This window comes from Trachypithecus francoisi, unplaced genomic scaffold (assembly GCF_009764315.1).
Source record: "Trachypithecus francoisi isolate TF-2019V2 unplaced genomic scaffold, Tfra_2.0 Lachesis_group17, whole genome shotgun sequence".
In the NCBI taxonomy this organism is placed as follows: domain Eukaryota; kingdom Metazoa; phylum Chordata; class Mammalia; order Primates; family Cercopithecidae; genus Trachypithecus; species Trachypithecus francoisi.
In genome coordinates, this window is record NW_022681462.1 from 800,621 (window position 1) to 816,118 (window position 15,498).

At 48.7% G+C, this 15,498-nt stretch overlaps 2 protein-coding genes across 4 annotated transcripts; one reads left to right on the forward strand and one right to left on the reverse strand.

Moving 5' to 3' along the window:
* Positions 1-1,872: 1,872 nt before the first annotated feature.
* Positions 1,873-11,487, reverse strand: LOC117063063. The gene is made up of 3 exons (XM_033176834.1): positions 11,479-11,487; positions 10,776-11,122; positions 1,873-3,010 (listed from the first exon to the last, which is right to left on the reverse strand). Exons 1-3 carry the CDS (start codon positions 11,485-11,487, stop codon positions 2,824-2,826), a joined length of 543 nt encoding a protein of 180 aa, XP_033032725.1. The 3' UTR covers positions 1,873-2,823.
* ITPRIPL1 (ITPRIP like 1) lies at positions 10,713-14,934 on the forward strand. Of its 3 annotated transcripts, XM_033238860.1 has the most exons (4): positions 10,713-10,785; positions 11,185-11,314; positions 11,496-11,602; positions 12,391-14,934. In XM_033238860.1, the coding sequence occupies exons 3-4, from the start codon at positions 11,593-11,595 to the stop codon at positions 14,046-14,048; spliced, it is 1,668 nt and encodes a 555-aa protein (XP_033094751.1). In that variant the 5' UTR covers positions 10,713-10,785; positions 11,185-11,314; positions 11,496-11,592; the 3' UTR covers positions 14,049-14,934. The 3 variants fall into 3 exon arrangements, with proteins under 3 accessions (XP_033094751.1, XP_033094752.1, XP_033094753.1); XM_033238861.1 differs by lacking the exons at positions 10,713-10,785; positions 11,496-11,602 and having other exon boundaries at positions 11,013-11,314; XM_033238862.1 differs by lacking the exons at positions 10,713-10,785; positions 11,185-11,314; positions 11,496-11,602 and adding an exon at positions 11,933-12,058.
* The last annotated feature ends 564 nt before the right edge of the window (positions 14,935-15,498 follow it).

The following is a 15,498-nucleotide window of genomic DNA, read 5'->3' on the forward strand; positions in this document are numbered from 1 at the left end:
CCTCGGCCTCCCAAAGTGCTGGGATTACAAGCATTTCACTTTCATCTTATTCTAGTGCTGTATTTAAAAATCTGGGTTGGCAGGTCACAGTGGCTCACACCTGTAATCCCACCACTTTGGGAGGCCAAGGCTGGCAAAGCACTTGAGCTTAAGAGTTCAAGACCAGCCTGGCCAAGATGGTGAAACGCTATCTCTACTAAAATTACAAAAATTAGCTCGGCGTGGCGGTGCTCGCCTGTAATCCCAGCAGGTTGCAGTGAGCCAAGATCATGCCACCGCACTCCAGCCTAGGCTGGACCTGTTTAAGACCCTGTCTCAAACAAAAAAAAAAAAAAAAGAGAGAGAGCGAGAGAGAGAAATCTGACACCATTTGTCCTGATCCTGTATATGTGATCTGTGTTTTTTTGTCTCCAGAAACTTGGGGAATCCTGTTTGACCTGAGTGCTCTAACATTTCATAATGAAGTGACTAAGTGTGAGTTTATTCTCATCCATGGGCTGGGCACTTAGTTTCAATCTGGAAACATCTTCCCTTTATAGGATGGTTTTTTATTACTTCTTTGACAAGATTTCTTCCTGTCCATTTCCCGTGCTCCTTCAGGGGCCACTAATCATCGTATGTTAGACCTACTAGGTTCGTCCTTGGCAATTTTCTTGACTCTTTCCAGCTCTTTACATTTTTACTCTAATTTGGGGAGATTTCCTCGATTTTAACTTTCAGTTTCTGTATGAAGTTTTTCATATTTATTATCAAGGTTTTCATTTCCAAGAACTCTTTCTGGACCTCATTGTATCGGGTCCAAATACATCTTTCACAGTTATAAATGTTCAAATAAATATTTGTTGGGACTGAGCATGGTGGCCCACACCTGTAATCCTAGCACTTTGGGAGGCTGAGGCAGGAGGATTGCTTGAGCCTAGGAGTTTGAGACCAGCCTGGACAATATGGCAAAACCCTGTTGCTACCAAAAATACAACAATTAGCTGCATGGTGGTAAGCACCTTTAATCACAGCTACCTGGGCGGCGGAGGTGGGAGGATGGCTTGAGCCCAGGAAGTGGCAATTACAGTGAGCTGAAGTCACACCACTGTACTCCAGCATGGGTGACAGACTCAGACCCTTTTTCAAATAAAGAAATAAATATTTGTTGAATGGAATGAACAAGTGATTGGGACAGATGGTAGACAGAATCTACTCATATCCTTCAAATCCCTATTTAATCAAGAGCACCTATTTTATCCTCCCAACAGTACAAGTGCTACATTAAGAAGAGAAAAAACAATAAAGAAATATATTATAAGCAAATAATACACATTGATACGCTATTGAGATTTTTTTCCTTTTTTGGAGAATGGGGTCTTGCTACATTGCCCAGGCAGGTCTCAAACTCCTGAGCTCAAGCTATTCTCCCACCTCTGCCTCCTTAAGTGTTGGGATTACAGTGTGAGCCACTGCGCCCAGTGCTATTCATTTTTCTTTTATTTTTTTTTTCTGAGACAAAGTCTTGTTCTTTTGCCTAGACTGGAGTGCAGTGGTGCAATCTCAGCTCACTGCAACCTCCGCTTCCTCGGTTCAAGTGATTCTTCCGTCTCAGCCTCCCCAGTAGCTGGGATTACAGGCCTCCACCACTACACTCAGCTAATTTTTGTATTTTTAGTAGAGATGGGGTTTCACCATGTTGGCCAGGATGGTCTTGAACTCCTGAGCTCAGGCAATCCGCCTGCCTCGGCCTCCCATAGTGCTGGGATTACAGGCATGAGCCACCGCACCCGGCCCAGATTTATTAAGCAATAGTGGTGCATTTCATGCACAGGTAGCAGCTAGTCTAGTAATAATTCTCCACAAATCATTGGGGAAAAGGCGGCAATTTTCTACTTTTCCTTTATGTTCAGGAGCATCAGCAATATACAACTCAATGTCCACACAGGTCTTTGTTACACAGCATGAGTCACGAAATGTTTGCCACCAGAGCAGGATAAGTTTTTGAGCTTGTAATAGCAAGCAACTGGTTTGAAGAAAATCTTGCAGTTATAAAATAAAGTGTTTTTTTTTAATGTGTTGTTGAGAGAAGTGATTTGTCATGTAGTTATTTATTGTATCAGTTATTTTGCCTGGTTACCCTGATCTCCCACCTCTAACCTCAAAACTAAACATTTTAGTTGAGATCTGTTTATTTGCTTATCTGATTATTGGCCATATAGCTAATTTCTACATCCCCTTGGTCAAGATTTCGTGTGCATCTTAAGCTTGCTTCCCATAAGTTATCCCCAACTGCCAGACATCTTATACAAAAAGAAGGTACAGTCTCTATCCCACTGTAAACTCTCCTATTTCTCATAGCTGGATCATCCTGTCAGTCACTCATTTCGTAACATTTAGCAGTTGCACATCACGAATTAAGCTAAGTCTAATTTTGGTCTTTGCCTTTAAGGATCCCAGTGTGATGCTGTAAGGACCCAGTGAACACTGTTGAGTCCAGGAGCGAGGTGACTAATCCGTGAGCCAGGTGCTCTAAATATACAGTAAAGGGCCATTTAGTCATCACACCAACCTTACAAGAGAAGAACTTTTATCATCACGTTTGCCAGATGAGGAAGCTGAGGCTCAGTGAGGTTCGGAACCTTGCGGGACCGAGTTGGCAGGAGGCGAGACGGGGCTCTAAGCCCGACTCCCAGACCGCTTTCTCCCCCATCAAGCTGCGTCCACTCAGTTAGGAAGCATCGCTTGGGCCTTGGGGATGGGCCGCCGCCAAGGAGAGCTTTTTCCCGTCCGCTCGGGGAAGAGCGCGCAGGAGAAAGGGGCTGTGGGTCCCGGCACGCGGCACTAGGCTCTCCGTCCCCCGCCTGGTCTTTCCTCTGCTCCGCCCGTGGGGCTGCCGCCGCCCTGAGCTTGCAGCCGGGACTCATTTCCAGATCTGCCGAAGGCAGGTCTTCCTTGTAAGGGCCGGTAGCTCAGAGGAACGACCGTGGGCAACCGCTGCCACGTCCGAAACTGCGTCTCCTTTTTCATTCTGAAATGAAATTCGCAGTTGGTTAAAATGGGCCTCGCCAGCACGATTTACACACAAGACGAGCGCTCGCTGCAATCACATGAGGAGAAAAGCAAAGGACGAATTCATAATGCGGTCACTAGAGCCCCGATGTGCGTAGGGGAGCGCCCGCCGAGCGCCAGCGGGAACAGCGCCCCGCGGAAGCTGCAAGGTGTGGGGCCGCCCCGCAGGCGCGTGCAGAGGCTCGCGCTCCGAAGGGCCGCGCATCTCAGCCGTGCGCCCGGTCCTTGCCACCCCAAACTCCCGCAGCGAACAACGCGTCCCCGGGGGCGGCCCTGCGGCTGCTCTTGGAGGCGGCGGAAGAGGCGCGTCCGCGGCTTGGGAGACAGAGGCGGGGTCGGGGACGAAGGGAGGCGGCTCCTGGGTCCCAGAAAGCTGGCGAGGAGGAACCTCCCCCGACCTCCACTCCCAGCTCTCCGAACCGTGAAGACACTGCCTCGGCTCAAAGCGTCTCCAGCCGTCCTAGGTGCACCTGTTTCTGTAGAAAACGTGTTTTGTGCTCACGAGGCACAAGAGGGAGTGCTTTGGGCACACGGCCCATTCATACGCTGGACACTGCATGTTTATTTGTGTGAAAAGAATACCTACTTATTGCTAGACAGCTGCAATCAATCCCTCCACTTTCAGAAGACCACTGTAAACATTTAGGGATCCACCCTTTGAAACTTTTCCGAGGCATGTGATGCACAGACACACACACATAATGGGAGTAAGCCATAGCATGGTTTTTTGTTTTTTTTTTTTTTTGAGACGGAGTCTCGCTCTGTTGCCCAGGCTGGAGTGCGGTGGCGCCATCTCAGCTCACTGCAAGCTCCGCCTCCCGGGTACACGCCATTCTCCTGCCTCAGCCTCCCGAGTAGCTGGGACTAGAGGCGCCGCCACCACGCCCGGCTAATTTTTTGTATTTTTAGTAGAAAAGGGGTTTCATCGTCACATATGACGAAAATATGTGTGAGATTTACGCAGTGATTTAATCTTGGTAAAGATAGCAGAAATTAATGCGTGTGCCACAGGAATCTTTTACAAAAAGTTAATGGTTTGTGAATCATTTAAAAAATACCTTCATGAGGCCGGGCGCTGTGGCTCCCGCCTGTAATCCCAGCACTTTGGGAGGCCGAGGCAGGTGGATCACGAGGTCAGGAGATCGAGACCATCCTGGCTAACACAGTGAAACCCCGTCTCTACTAAAAATACAAATAATTAGCTGGGCGTGGTAGCGGGCGTCTGTAGTCCCAGCTACTGGCGAGGCTGAGGAGAATGGTGTGAACCCGGGAGGCGGAGTTTGCAGTGAGCCGAGATCGCGCCACTGCACTCCAGCCTGGGGGACAGAGCGAGACGCCGTCTCCAAAAAAAAAAAAAAAAAAAAAAAAATAGCTTCATGAACTCATGGCTCAGTTTATACCAATGATCATAATTATTTTTCCATGCAGAGTCTGCAATTCACTCTAGCAATGGGAGTCTTCTATCTGTGGCTTCTTCGCATCCCTTTCCAACATTACCTGAGACAAGGAGAGAGCTCCCCTTCTTTCTAACATCAGCAGCATGTTCCAGGCTTACCTTACTTCTTGGGTGTCCTGACATCTTGTGTTGACACCCTTCCAACAAACTCTGATTTCCTTTAGAGAACAGCATAGTGGGCCCAAATCTGGGTTTTTTGTTTTTGAGACAGTCTAACTTTGTCACCCAGGCTGGAGTGCAGTAGTGCAATCTCGGCTCACTGCAACCTGCACCTCCCAAGCTCAAGTGATTCTCCTGCCTCAGCCTCCTGAGTGGCTGGGATTACAGGTGCACGCCACCCCACCTGGGTAATTTTTTTTTTTTTTTTAAAGTAGAGACAGGGTTTCACCATGTTGGCCAGGCTGGTCACGAACCCAAATCTGGTTTTAAGACTGAGGATCTGGGCTGGGTGAAGCAGCTCATGTCTTTAATCCCAACACTTTGGGAGGCTGAGGTGGGAGGATAGCTTGAGCCCAGGTGTTGGAGACCAGCTTGGGCAACATGGAGAGACCTCATCTTTAAAAAAGATGTCTGGCGCCAGTGCCAGATTCCGTCTCAAAAAAAACAAAAAAACACAAAAAAAGTTGTGGATCTGAATGTCTTTATGTACAGTGGAAATGGAATTGTCTTGGAGTATAAATTCACAGACTAGTGCTTGTTAGAGACAAGCTTTGTAACCTTTGGCAGTAACTGTGCTGCATCTTCTCTGCACCTGGAGACCTCTCTCCTGCTTCTCCTCCTTACTCTGTGCCCTGAGGCTCCCTGGTGATCTGGCCTCTAGTTAGTTTTGGCCAGTGGGAGGCGAACCCAGCACTCTTTCTATGGGGTACCAGAGGATTGACTGCGTTCTCTCCACTGAAGACCCTCTCTATGTAGCCACCCCCTTCGAATTCTGGTAACAAGCTTCCCTCCCCTTTATACTCAAGCAGAGCTGGGCTCCCAATTGGTACTGACTCCAGGGACATCCATCCATCCCTTGTAGTCGTCCCTAACCCCTGAAACGCTTTTGTCCTTAATTAAACTCTCTTCAATTATCCAGGTTGAGTATGCCATCAAATCCTGCTGGGATCCTAACTGATATCATAGGATTAAGGATGATTTTTTTAAGCCGATTTTTTTAATGCTTTCTGTATTTCCTAAGCCTTTCACAATGATGATGTTTTTCACTTATGAATTTTTAAAATGTCATCAAGAAACATTATGAAAAGTCCTTTTGCTGAGAGTCATCTGAGCAACTCGTGTTCCAAGGGGCACATTTTAGGAATGTGGCACAAATCATGTCTAGAAGGAGCTCCTCCTCAAACTTGCAACACTTGTCTCTGGGTGGCGGGGTGTCAGGTAGCTTCTTTCTTCTATTACTACTATCTAGTATGCGTTTTTACAATGAATGTGTATCATTTTTACAAAAAGACAGCTTTTTTTTTTTTTTTTTTTGAGATGCAATCTCACTGGTCAGGTTGGAGTGCAGTGGTGTGATCTCGGCTCACTGTAGCCTCTATCTCCCCCAGCTCAGGTGATCCTCTCACCTCAGCTCCTCAGCCTCCCCAGGTAGCTGGGCCTACAGGTGTGCATCACCACAACTGGCTTTTGTGTGTGTGTGTGTGTGTGTGTGTGTGTGTATTTTTTGTAGAGATGGGGTTTTGCTATGCTTCCCAGGCTAGTCTTGAACTCCTGGTCTCAAGCGATCAGTCAACCTCAGCTTCTCAAGGTATTGCAACCATCAGCCTCCTCACTCGCCCATTTTTTTTTTTTTGAGACAGAGTCTCGCTCTGTTGTCCAGACTGGAGTGCAGTGGCCCGATCTTGACTCTCTGCAAGCTCCACCTCAGCCTCCCAAGTAGCTGGGACTACAGGTGCCTGCTGCCATGCCCGGCTAATTTTTTTTTTTCTTTTTTCTTTTTGTATTTTTAGTAGAGATGGAGTTTCACCATGTTGGCCAGGATGGTCTCAATCTCCTGACCTCGTGATGCACCCGCCTCAGCCTCCCAAAGTGCTGGGATTACAGGTGTGAGCCACCCTGCCCCGGCCTCTTTTTTTTTTTTTTTTTTTTTTTTTTTAGAGCTAGGGCTCAGTCTGCTCAGGCTGGAGTAGTGGTGCAATCATGACTCACTGTAACTGCAAACTCCTGGTCTCAAGTGATCCTCCTGCCACAGCCTCCTGAATAGCTGGGACTACAGCCTTGTACCACCATGCCTGGCTAATTTATTTTACTTTTTATTTTTTGTAGAGACATGGTCTTGCTATGCTTCCCAGGCTAGTCTCCAACTCCTGGCCTCAATCCATCTTCCCAACTCAGTGTCCCAAGGTGCTGAGATTACAGGTATGAGCCACCACATCCAGCCATAAAAATATACAATTTTACAAATAGATTTCTGAGGGAAATGTGCACTTTTTGATGCTTAAAAGCAAAGGTCAGCTAACTTCTTCTGTAAATGGCCAGAGAGTAAATGTTTTAGTGTTTGCAGGCCAAGAGACAGACTCAAGATACCATGTAGGTACTTACATAACAAGAGAGAAAATAAATTTCCACACATTCTTATTGACAAAAAGTGGCGCGATCTCTGCTCACTGCAACTTCCGCCTCCCAGGTTCAAGCGATTCTCCTGACTCAGCCTCCCGAACTGCTGAGATTACAGGTGTGAGCCACCATGCCTGGCCGAGTACAATTTTTATGTGGGTCTACTAATGAGAATAACATAATTCTTTTTTGGGAAATAACATGTCACTTAATGTTAGTGTTTCTTATCATCCAGACTGATTGCAAACATTCATCTATTAATGTTGATCTGTAATGAGATTTTACATATTTCTTCTTCGAAAATGTAGATGGGCACTGTCAAATACTGACATGAATGCACGAGCACATGATTTCAATTGATCTTCGAAGGCATTTATACGATTAGAATCTTCTCTTGATATTTGCCTTTTAATGTCATTACATTGCAGATTAATCACTTCTAATTGAAGGTTAGAGGGAAGCTCTTCAATTGCAAAGTTAAATGAATTTTGAAATGTAGAACTGTCCTTTTTACTTGCACTAATGTCTGACAAAGTCTGCTGGAACTGTATTTTGAGCTCTGAAAATACATCTGCTGCAAATTTATGTAAAAATAGAGATCTTACTTTTGTTTTACCTTTTGTCAGCACAGGAAGTGTATTAAGCAGGTCAATATCACTTGTGAGTCAAACAAAGTTAGTTGTTGAAATGACTTCATCACAGTGTAAGTTTCACACATAAGCACCATTTTGCCTTATAATTTTAGGTTGAATTCATTAAGAAACAGTATCAGGCAACCAACTTCATTTCTGTACAGACCATGAATTAACAACCATCTAACCTAACAACCACTTTTTTTTTTTTTTTTTGACAGCGTCTGGCTCTGTTGCCCAGGCTGGAGTGCAGTGGTGTGATCTCAGCTCACTGCAACCTCCACCTCCCAGGTTCAAGTGATTCTCCTGCCTCAGCCTCATGAGTAGCTGGGATCACAGGCATACACCACCACGCCCAGCTAATTTTTTTTTTGTATTTGCAGTAGAGACGGGGTTTCACCATGTTGGCCAGGCTGGTCTTGAACTCCTGACCTCAGGTGATCCACCTGCCTTGGCTTCCCAGAGTGCTGGGATTACAGGCGTGAGCCACCGCGCCCATCCAACAACCACTTTTAAAGCAAATCCTTGGCCGGGCACGGTGGCTCAAGCCTGTAATCCCAGCACTTTGGGAGGCCGAGACGGGCGGATCACGAGGTCAAGAGATCGAGACCATCCTGGCTAACACAGTGAAACTCCGTCTCTACTAAAAATACAAAAACTAGCCAGGCGAGGTGGCGGGCGCCTGTAGTCCCAGCTACTCGGGAGGCTGAGGCAGGAGAATGGCGTAAACCCGGGAGGCGGAGCTTGCAGTGAGCTGAGATCCGGCCACTGCACTCCAGTCCGGGCGACAGAGCGAGACTCTGCCTCAAAAAAAAAAAAAAAAAAAAAATCCTTAACCACAAACACACATTTTAAAGCACATGGTTTTACAGATGCTGGTGAGAATGGGGAGAAAAGGGAACTCTGATATGCTGTTAGGTAAACTAGTACAGCTGCTATGGAGAATAACATGGAGGTTCCTCAGAAATCTACAAGTAGAACTACTCCCATGATCTAGCAATCAATCCCATTACTTAAAATCTATCCAAAGGCAAGGAAACCATTATATCAAAGAGACATCTGCACCCGCATGTTTATAGCTGCACTATTCAGAATAGCCAATATGGAATTGACCTATGTGTCCAACCATAGATGAATGAAGAAAACGTGGTATATGTACACAATGGAATGCTATTCAGCCATAAAAAAAAACAATGAAATCCTGTTATTCACAGCAACTTGGATGGAATTGGAGGATATTCAGTGAAATAAGCCAGGCACAGAAAGGTAAACACCACATGTTCTCAGTCACATGTGGGACCTAGAACACGTTGATGTACTAGAAGTAAAAAGTAAAACAGAGGATGCCAGAAGCTGGGAAGGGGAGGGGAAGGTGGTGACAGGGAGGGATTTGTTAAAGGATTCAAGATTATAGTCAGATAGGAGGACTAAGTACTAGGGTTTCACACTGCTGTAGGGTGACGATAGTTAACAATAATAGACCAGGCGTGGTGGCTCATGCCTGTAATCCCAGCACTTTGGGAGGCCAAGGCGGGCAGATTGCCTGAGTTCAGGAGCTTGAGACCAGCCTGGGCAACATGGTGAAACCCCCACTCTACTAAAATACAAAAAATTTGCCAGGCTTGGTGGCATGCACCTGTAATCCCAGCTATTTGGGAGGCTGAGGCAGAATTGCTTGACGCAGGAGGTGGAGGTGGCAGTGAGCTGAGATGGTGCCATTGCACTCCAGCCTGGGCGACAGAGCAAGACTCCATCACACACACACAAAATAATAATAGTAATAATACATAGTTTCAAATAGCTGGAGGGAGGATTGAACCTTCCCAACACAAAGAAATAATGTTTGATATGATGGATACGCTGATTACCCTAATCTGAAATCATTATACATCATACGCATGAAACATGACTGTGCACCCTATAAATATTTGTCAATTAAAATAATACAACTTAAAAACACATGGTCTTAAACATGATTGTTTTTGCACACTCTGAAGCATATATTTTGTGTCCTGACATCATAAGTGAAAAGATAACAGTGACTTTCATTATTACTGCTCCAAATGCATGAATGCTCAATAACCTGTGATCTATTTTCCATAATTCACGTTTATAAAAAGTAACTTTGGAACTTCAATCATTGTCAGCCAGCAGACAGTTTTTCCCGCTCCACAATTAAATAAGTCAGAATTTTTGGAAGTACAAGTTGTTTGGGAGCTCCCTACACATTGCCACTGGATAAGAAGACCTGAAACCCAGCCGGGTGTGGTGACTCACACATATAATCCCAGCACTTTGGGAAGCCGAGGCAGGCGGATCACCTGAGGTCAGTAGTTCGAGACCAGCCTGGCCAACATAGTGAAACCCTGTCTCTACTAAAAATATAAAAATTAGCCGGCCATGGTGGCTTATACCTGTGGTCCCAGTTACTCAGTAGGCTGAGGCAGGAGAATCACTGGAACCTGGGGCGGGGAGGCTGCAGTGAGCCGAGATGGTGCCACTGCACTCCAGCCTGGGTGACAGAGCGAAACTCTATCTCAAAAACGAACAAACAAACAAAAACCCTGAAACCTGTCTTTCAGCAGAGGGATTTTAGTGAATTAGTATCAATTTTAGTGAATTAGTCATCACTTCCTTTTCTCCTTGGAGAGCTGACACAGGACAGGAAGACTAAGTGCTTTTCTGATATCTTAAGATCCCTTTCAGGAAACCCATTCTGTTGGTGTTTCTTAAGGTGTGATAAAGCTTGTCCAGCCTCCACACTGTATAAAGTTCTCTTTTATACACCCATGTATCAGCAGAGCTGCCCTGTAGGTAGGATTCTTACTCCCACGTGGCTAGTGAGTAGCAAGCAAGGCCACAAGTAAGGTCTTTGGGTGCTGTCTGTTCTTTCAGGAGAGTCACTTTGACATGAGAAAGGGGTTGGGGAAAGACGCCTGAGTCTGGGCGTGGTCTGGGAGAGAAGCACATTTAAGGTGCTGCAACCACATCTTATTTCTTGTGCCATTTTGCTCAGGGCCAGCCCGAAGTGAAAATGGCTTTTCTCGGTCAATTCCCAGTTTTGCCACCATCATCCTTACCCGAATCCTAGTAAGTCTATTCTCCACTGAACTGAACCGAGTGCAGCTGACGGCAGGCACGCGGTGCCCCATTTGCCACCCCAGGGAGGCCGAGCAGCGGCGAGTGTGTGGCCACGGCCCCTCCACTCCAGCAAATCCACGGTGTGTGGCCACGGCCCCTCCACTCCCAGCAAACCCACGGGGGCCTGGGTGCGGACGGAGACCCGCTGTGCGGAGGCCGCGGCCCCTGCAAGCTGAGCCACCGGGGTTTGGGCGGGGAGGAGCTTGTACTCGGTGGGCGGGGAGGAGCCCGGACGGCGGGAGCGGCTGCGGCGCGCGGCTGCCCTCGGAGCCGCGTGCTGGGGGTCCTGGGGGCCCCCCGCGCCCAGCCAGACTTCAGACGCTCAGCCAACCATGGTCTGTAACCCAGGAAAGGGGAGCAGGGCCACTCCCGCGCGCGGCCCCAGCGCTGAACCGGACGCCCCCACTCTGCCGGGAAAAAGGCAGTGGCGGTCAGGCCGCGCTGTCTCTTTAAGACCGTATTCCTCCTAACACCGAAGGTGAGTAACCCGGCCCTGGGTCCCGGGAGACATCCCGAGGTGGGATGGGCCCTCGGCCTCCTACGGGTAGGCGGGTGAGAGTACAAGTCTCTGGGCGTGGCATCTGGGGAAGTTATGAATGGGGGGAGGGGCGGGTTCCGAGTTGAACCAAAGCCCCCAGGTACCTTGTGCATTTTAACAGGGCTCCTGAACAGGGCGGGGAGACTAACTGAGCAAGGCCAAGTTCCAAAGGGAGGAGAGTCCCAGCTGGTTTCAGCGTCCACACGGTGCAGTCCTTCATGAATCTGGGTAAGCACGGTAGCTTGTGAATTAGGGTGAATGGCAGAAGCTCGGGCTTCACGGGTGGGTGGGGAGGCAGTGGAACTGAGTCCTGCGGCTGTCAGGTAGGCCTTGGGCACCGGGTTCTGCAGACAGTTTTCTGGACTAAGACGTGAAGTTAGCCTGCCCACACACTGGGTATCCACTGGCCCCTTAGGAGCTCAGAGGGTACCGTAGCAAGCAGCTGGCGGCACTGTGCCTCCCTGGCACTCCCTGGCAGAGAGGGAGAGGCTGAGTGATGAGGCTCACTGCATTTTGGGTGAGCAGAATAAAGACTGTGAAGTCACAGAGGAAGTGGAATGCTACAGCTGGCTGCCGGGGCAGAGGAAAGGTGTCACCCAGGCAGGCTTGGGGCTTTCTGGCTATGAAAGGAGCCTCTGGGACCAGCAGGGCACGTCTGGTGCCCATGGTTGACTGATGAGTCGGGTGAGGCCACCCTACCACAAGGGTCCCCCTCCCTATCCTACACAGGAATGACAACAGTCCCATGTCCGCGTTCTGGAAGCCTAAATACCACCCACACCATGTGGAAGGAAAGCAGGAGAGAGACTGAGGGGCACATCCTGCCACCCTCTTTTCTCTCGAACCTCCTCCCAGGCCGACACCCTTGCTGTGTCCAAGCCAAGCTCCGTGGGCTTTCTGTTTCTCCTGAGTAGTTGATTTTCAGAATTTGGGGTACCAGGGCTCTGGGGAGTGTGAGCTAGAGAGCCGATGAGTCTGGAAGATGACCACTGACTCCTACTCTCCCACTTCTCCAGATGCAGAGGCCTCCATGGCTGTGATAAGCCTGCTGTTCTTGGCAGTGATGTATGTTGTTCACCACCCCCTGATGGTCAGTGACCGGATGGACCTGGACACATTAGCCAGGAGTCGGCAGCTGGAGAAGCGAATGAGCGAGGAGATGCGCCTGCTAGAGATGGAGTTTGAAGAGAGAAAGCAAGCGGCTGAGCAGAAGCAGAAGGCAGAGAACTTGTGGAGAGGAGACACATCCAGCGACCAGTTAGTGCTGGGGAAGAAAGCCATGGGGTGGCCGTTCCAGGCCGATGGCCAGGAGGGGCCTCTGGGCTGGATGCTGGGAAACCTGTGGAACACTGGCCTCTTTTGCCTTTTTCTCGTCTTTGAGCTCCTGAGACAGAACATGCAGCAAGAGCCGGCCTTTGATTCCAGCAGTGAGGAGGAGGAGGAGGAAGTCCATGTGGTCCCTGTCACCTCTTACAACTGGCTTACTGACTTCCCCTCCCAGGAGGCCCTGGACTCCTTTTACAAACACTATGTCCAAAATGCCATCCGTGACCTGCCTTGCACCTGTGAGTTTGTGGAGAGTTTTGTAGATGATCTCATTGAGGCCTGTCGGGTGCTCAGCCGCCAGGAGGCTCACCCACAATTGGAAGACTGCCTGGGCATCGGGGCTGCCTTTGAGAAATGGGGAACCCTCCATGAGACCCAGAAATTTGATATCCTGGTGCCCATCGTCCCCCCACAGGGCACCATGTTTGTCCTGGAAATGAAGGACCCGGCCCTGGGCCGCCGCTGTGGCTGTGTGCTGGTGGAGTCAGAATGTGTGTGCAAGCGTGAGAAACTCCTTGGGGACGTGCTGTGCCTGGTGCACCACCACAGGGAGCCCTCGGCAGTCTTGGGGAAGTGTAGCAGCTCCATCAAGGCAGCTCTCTGCACTGGCCTCCACCTAGACGTGTGCAAGACTGTGCAGTGGTTCCGGAACATGATGGGCAATGCCTGGGCCCTGGTGGCCCACAAGTATGACTTTAAACTCAGTCTCCCACCGTCTCCCACCTCCTGCAAGCTCAGGCTAGACTATCGCTCAGGCCGCTTTCTCTCAATCCACTTGGTCCTGGGGGTGCAACGAGAAGACACCTTGGTCTACCTGGTGAGTCAGGCTCCTGACCAGGAGCAGCTCACCAGTGTGGACTGGCCTGAGTCCTTTGTGGCCTGTGAGCACTTGTTCCTGAAGCTGGTGGGGCGCTTTGCCCCCGAGAACACCTGTCACCTCAAGTGCCTCCAGATCATTTTAAGTCTCCGGCAGCATCAGAGCTTACCCCACGGAGCATCCCGCCCCATCCTCACATCTTACCACTTTAAAACAGCTCTCATGCACCTCTTGCTACGGCTGCCCCTCACGGACTGGGCCCACAACATGCTCTCTCAGCGGCTCCAGGACATTCTCTGGTTCTTGGGCCGTGGCCTCCAGCAAAGGTCCCTCCATCATTTCCTCATTGGTAACACTTCTCTGCCCCTGACCATCCCGATCCCTAAGACATTTAGGAGTGCTGAGCCTGTCAATCTCTTCCAGCACCTGGTGCTCAACCCCAAGGCACATTCACAGGCAGTGGAAGAGTTCCAAAACCTTCTGACCCAGGTGAAAACTCTGCCTCGTGCCCCACTGGCTGCAGCACCTTGATGTAAAGACCATTTTAAAAAAAACAGATGAAGGTATTTCTAATTCCTTGGGCTACACAAGTGTTTATTTTTCAGATCTATCAGTGGCATATGTGACCCTCACCTTGCCAGTGGGGGCTATGATAAGACACCTTAGGGAGTGTGTGAGGTGGTGATGAGGATGGGCCTAATGACCCTGCGGGGCCTAATCAAGGCTGGGTCATCTGAGGTTTTGTTCTGCTTAACTTTCATCATGACCCAGAGAAGGCCGAGGGAAACGGATGTTATGGGAGGATCTCGCTGCTAAGGAGGTGAAATCCAGAGGGGTACTGTGAAGTTGCGTTTTTGTATCGACACTGGAAGCGAGAGAACCAGAGAATACCTTCATTCCAGCTTATTCCTTTTTGTGATTGACTCCCAGGTGTGTTCTCTGTGAATTGGTTTCCTTGTTGAACTGTTAGCTTAATTCTCATCTGAGCTGGTGGCACTCCATTTTATCCCAAATACTGTGAAGGGCAACTTCTCCTACTTTAGGATCTATAGGAGGCTATTTTCTGTATACATGGGAATCTCTGCAGTAACACACTCAGCAGATCAGCATTCTCACATGCCTGTTCCCAAGAAGTTCGTGTTACCCTGATAGCTCCGTTCAGTACCTCCTGGTGTTGCTCAATGTACTTGGAACGAGTCTGCCTTGTGGTTGCCCAGTGGCATGGCCAGTAGCCAGAAAAGAATAAGAAACATCTAGGTGACTGATTTTCATGGCGCCCAAACCAAAATATCAGCCAAATTAGAAGATCTTAGTGGTTGCAAACAAGCATACACTCTAACAAAAGTCTTCTCAGGTAGGAAGAAGGTGGTATAATTTCTAGGAGTGCATGGTTGTTTCTAGTCTAATAGATAAAAAAGAAAATAAAGGCCTGGCGTGGTGGCTCACACCTGTAATCCCAGCACTTTGGGAGGCCGAGGTGGGCGGATCACTTGAGGTCAAGAGTTCCAAATCACCTGGCCAACATGGTGGAACCCCGTCTCTACTAAAAATTTAAAGACGTTTGCCAGGCAGGTGGCACACGCCTGTAATCCCAGCTACTCAGGAGGTTGAGGCAGGAGAATCGCTTGAACCCACGAGGCGGAGGTTGCAGTGAGCCGAGATCGTGCCACTGCACTCCAGCCTGGGCGACAGAGTGAGACTCTGTCTCAAAAAAAAAAAAAAAAAAGAAAAAGAAAACATACAGTTATGATAGTGGGCAGATGACTACAAAGGAAGTGGTCAGCAAAACTTGGGTGGAGCAGAGGGTGCATGAAAGTATTAAACACACACATATACACACACACAAAAACAAGTAGTAATGGAAAGAACAGACCTGCAGTACTCTGGGAATACTCTTACAATTTTTTTTTTTTTTTTTTTTTTGAGATGGTGTCTCGCTCTGTCGCCCGGGCTGGAGTGCAGTGGCCGGATCTCAGCTCAC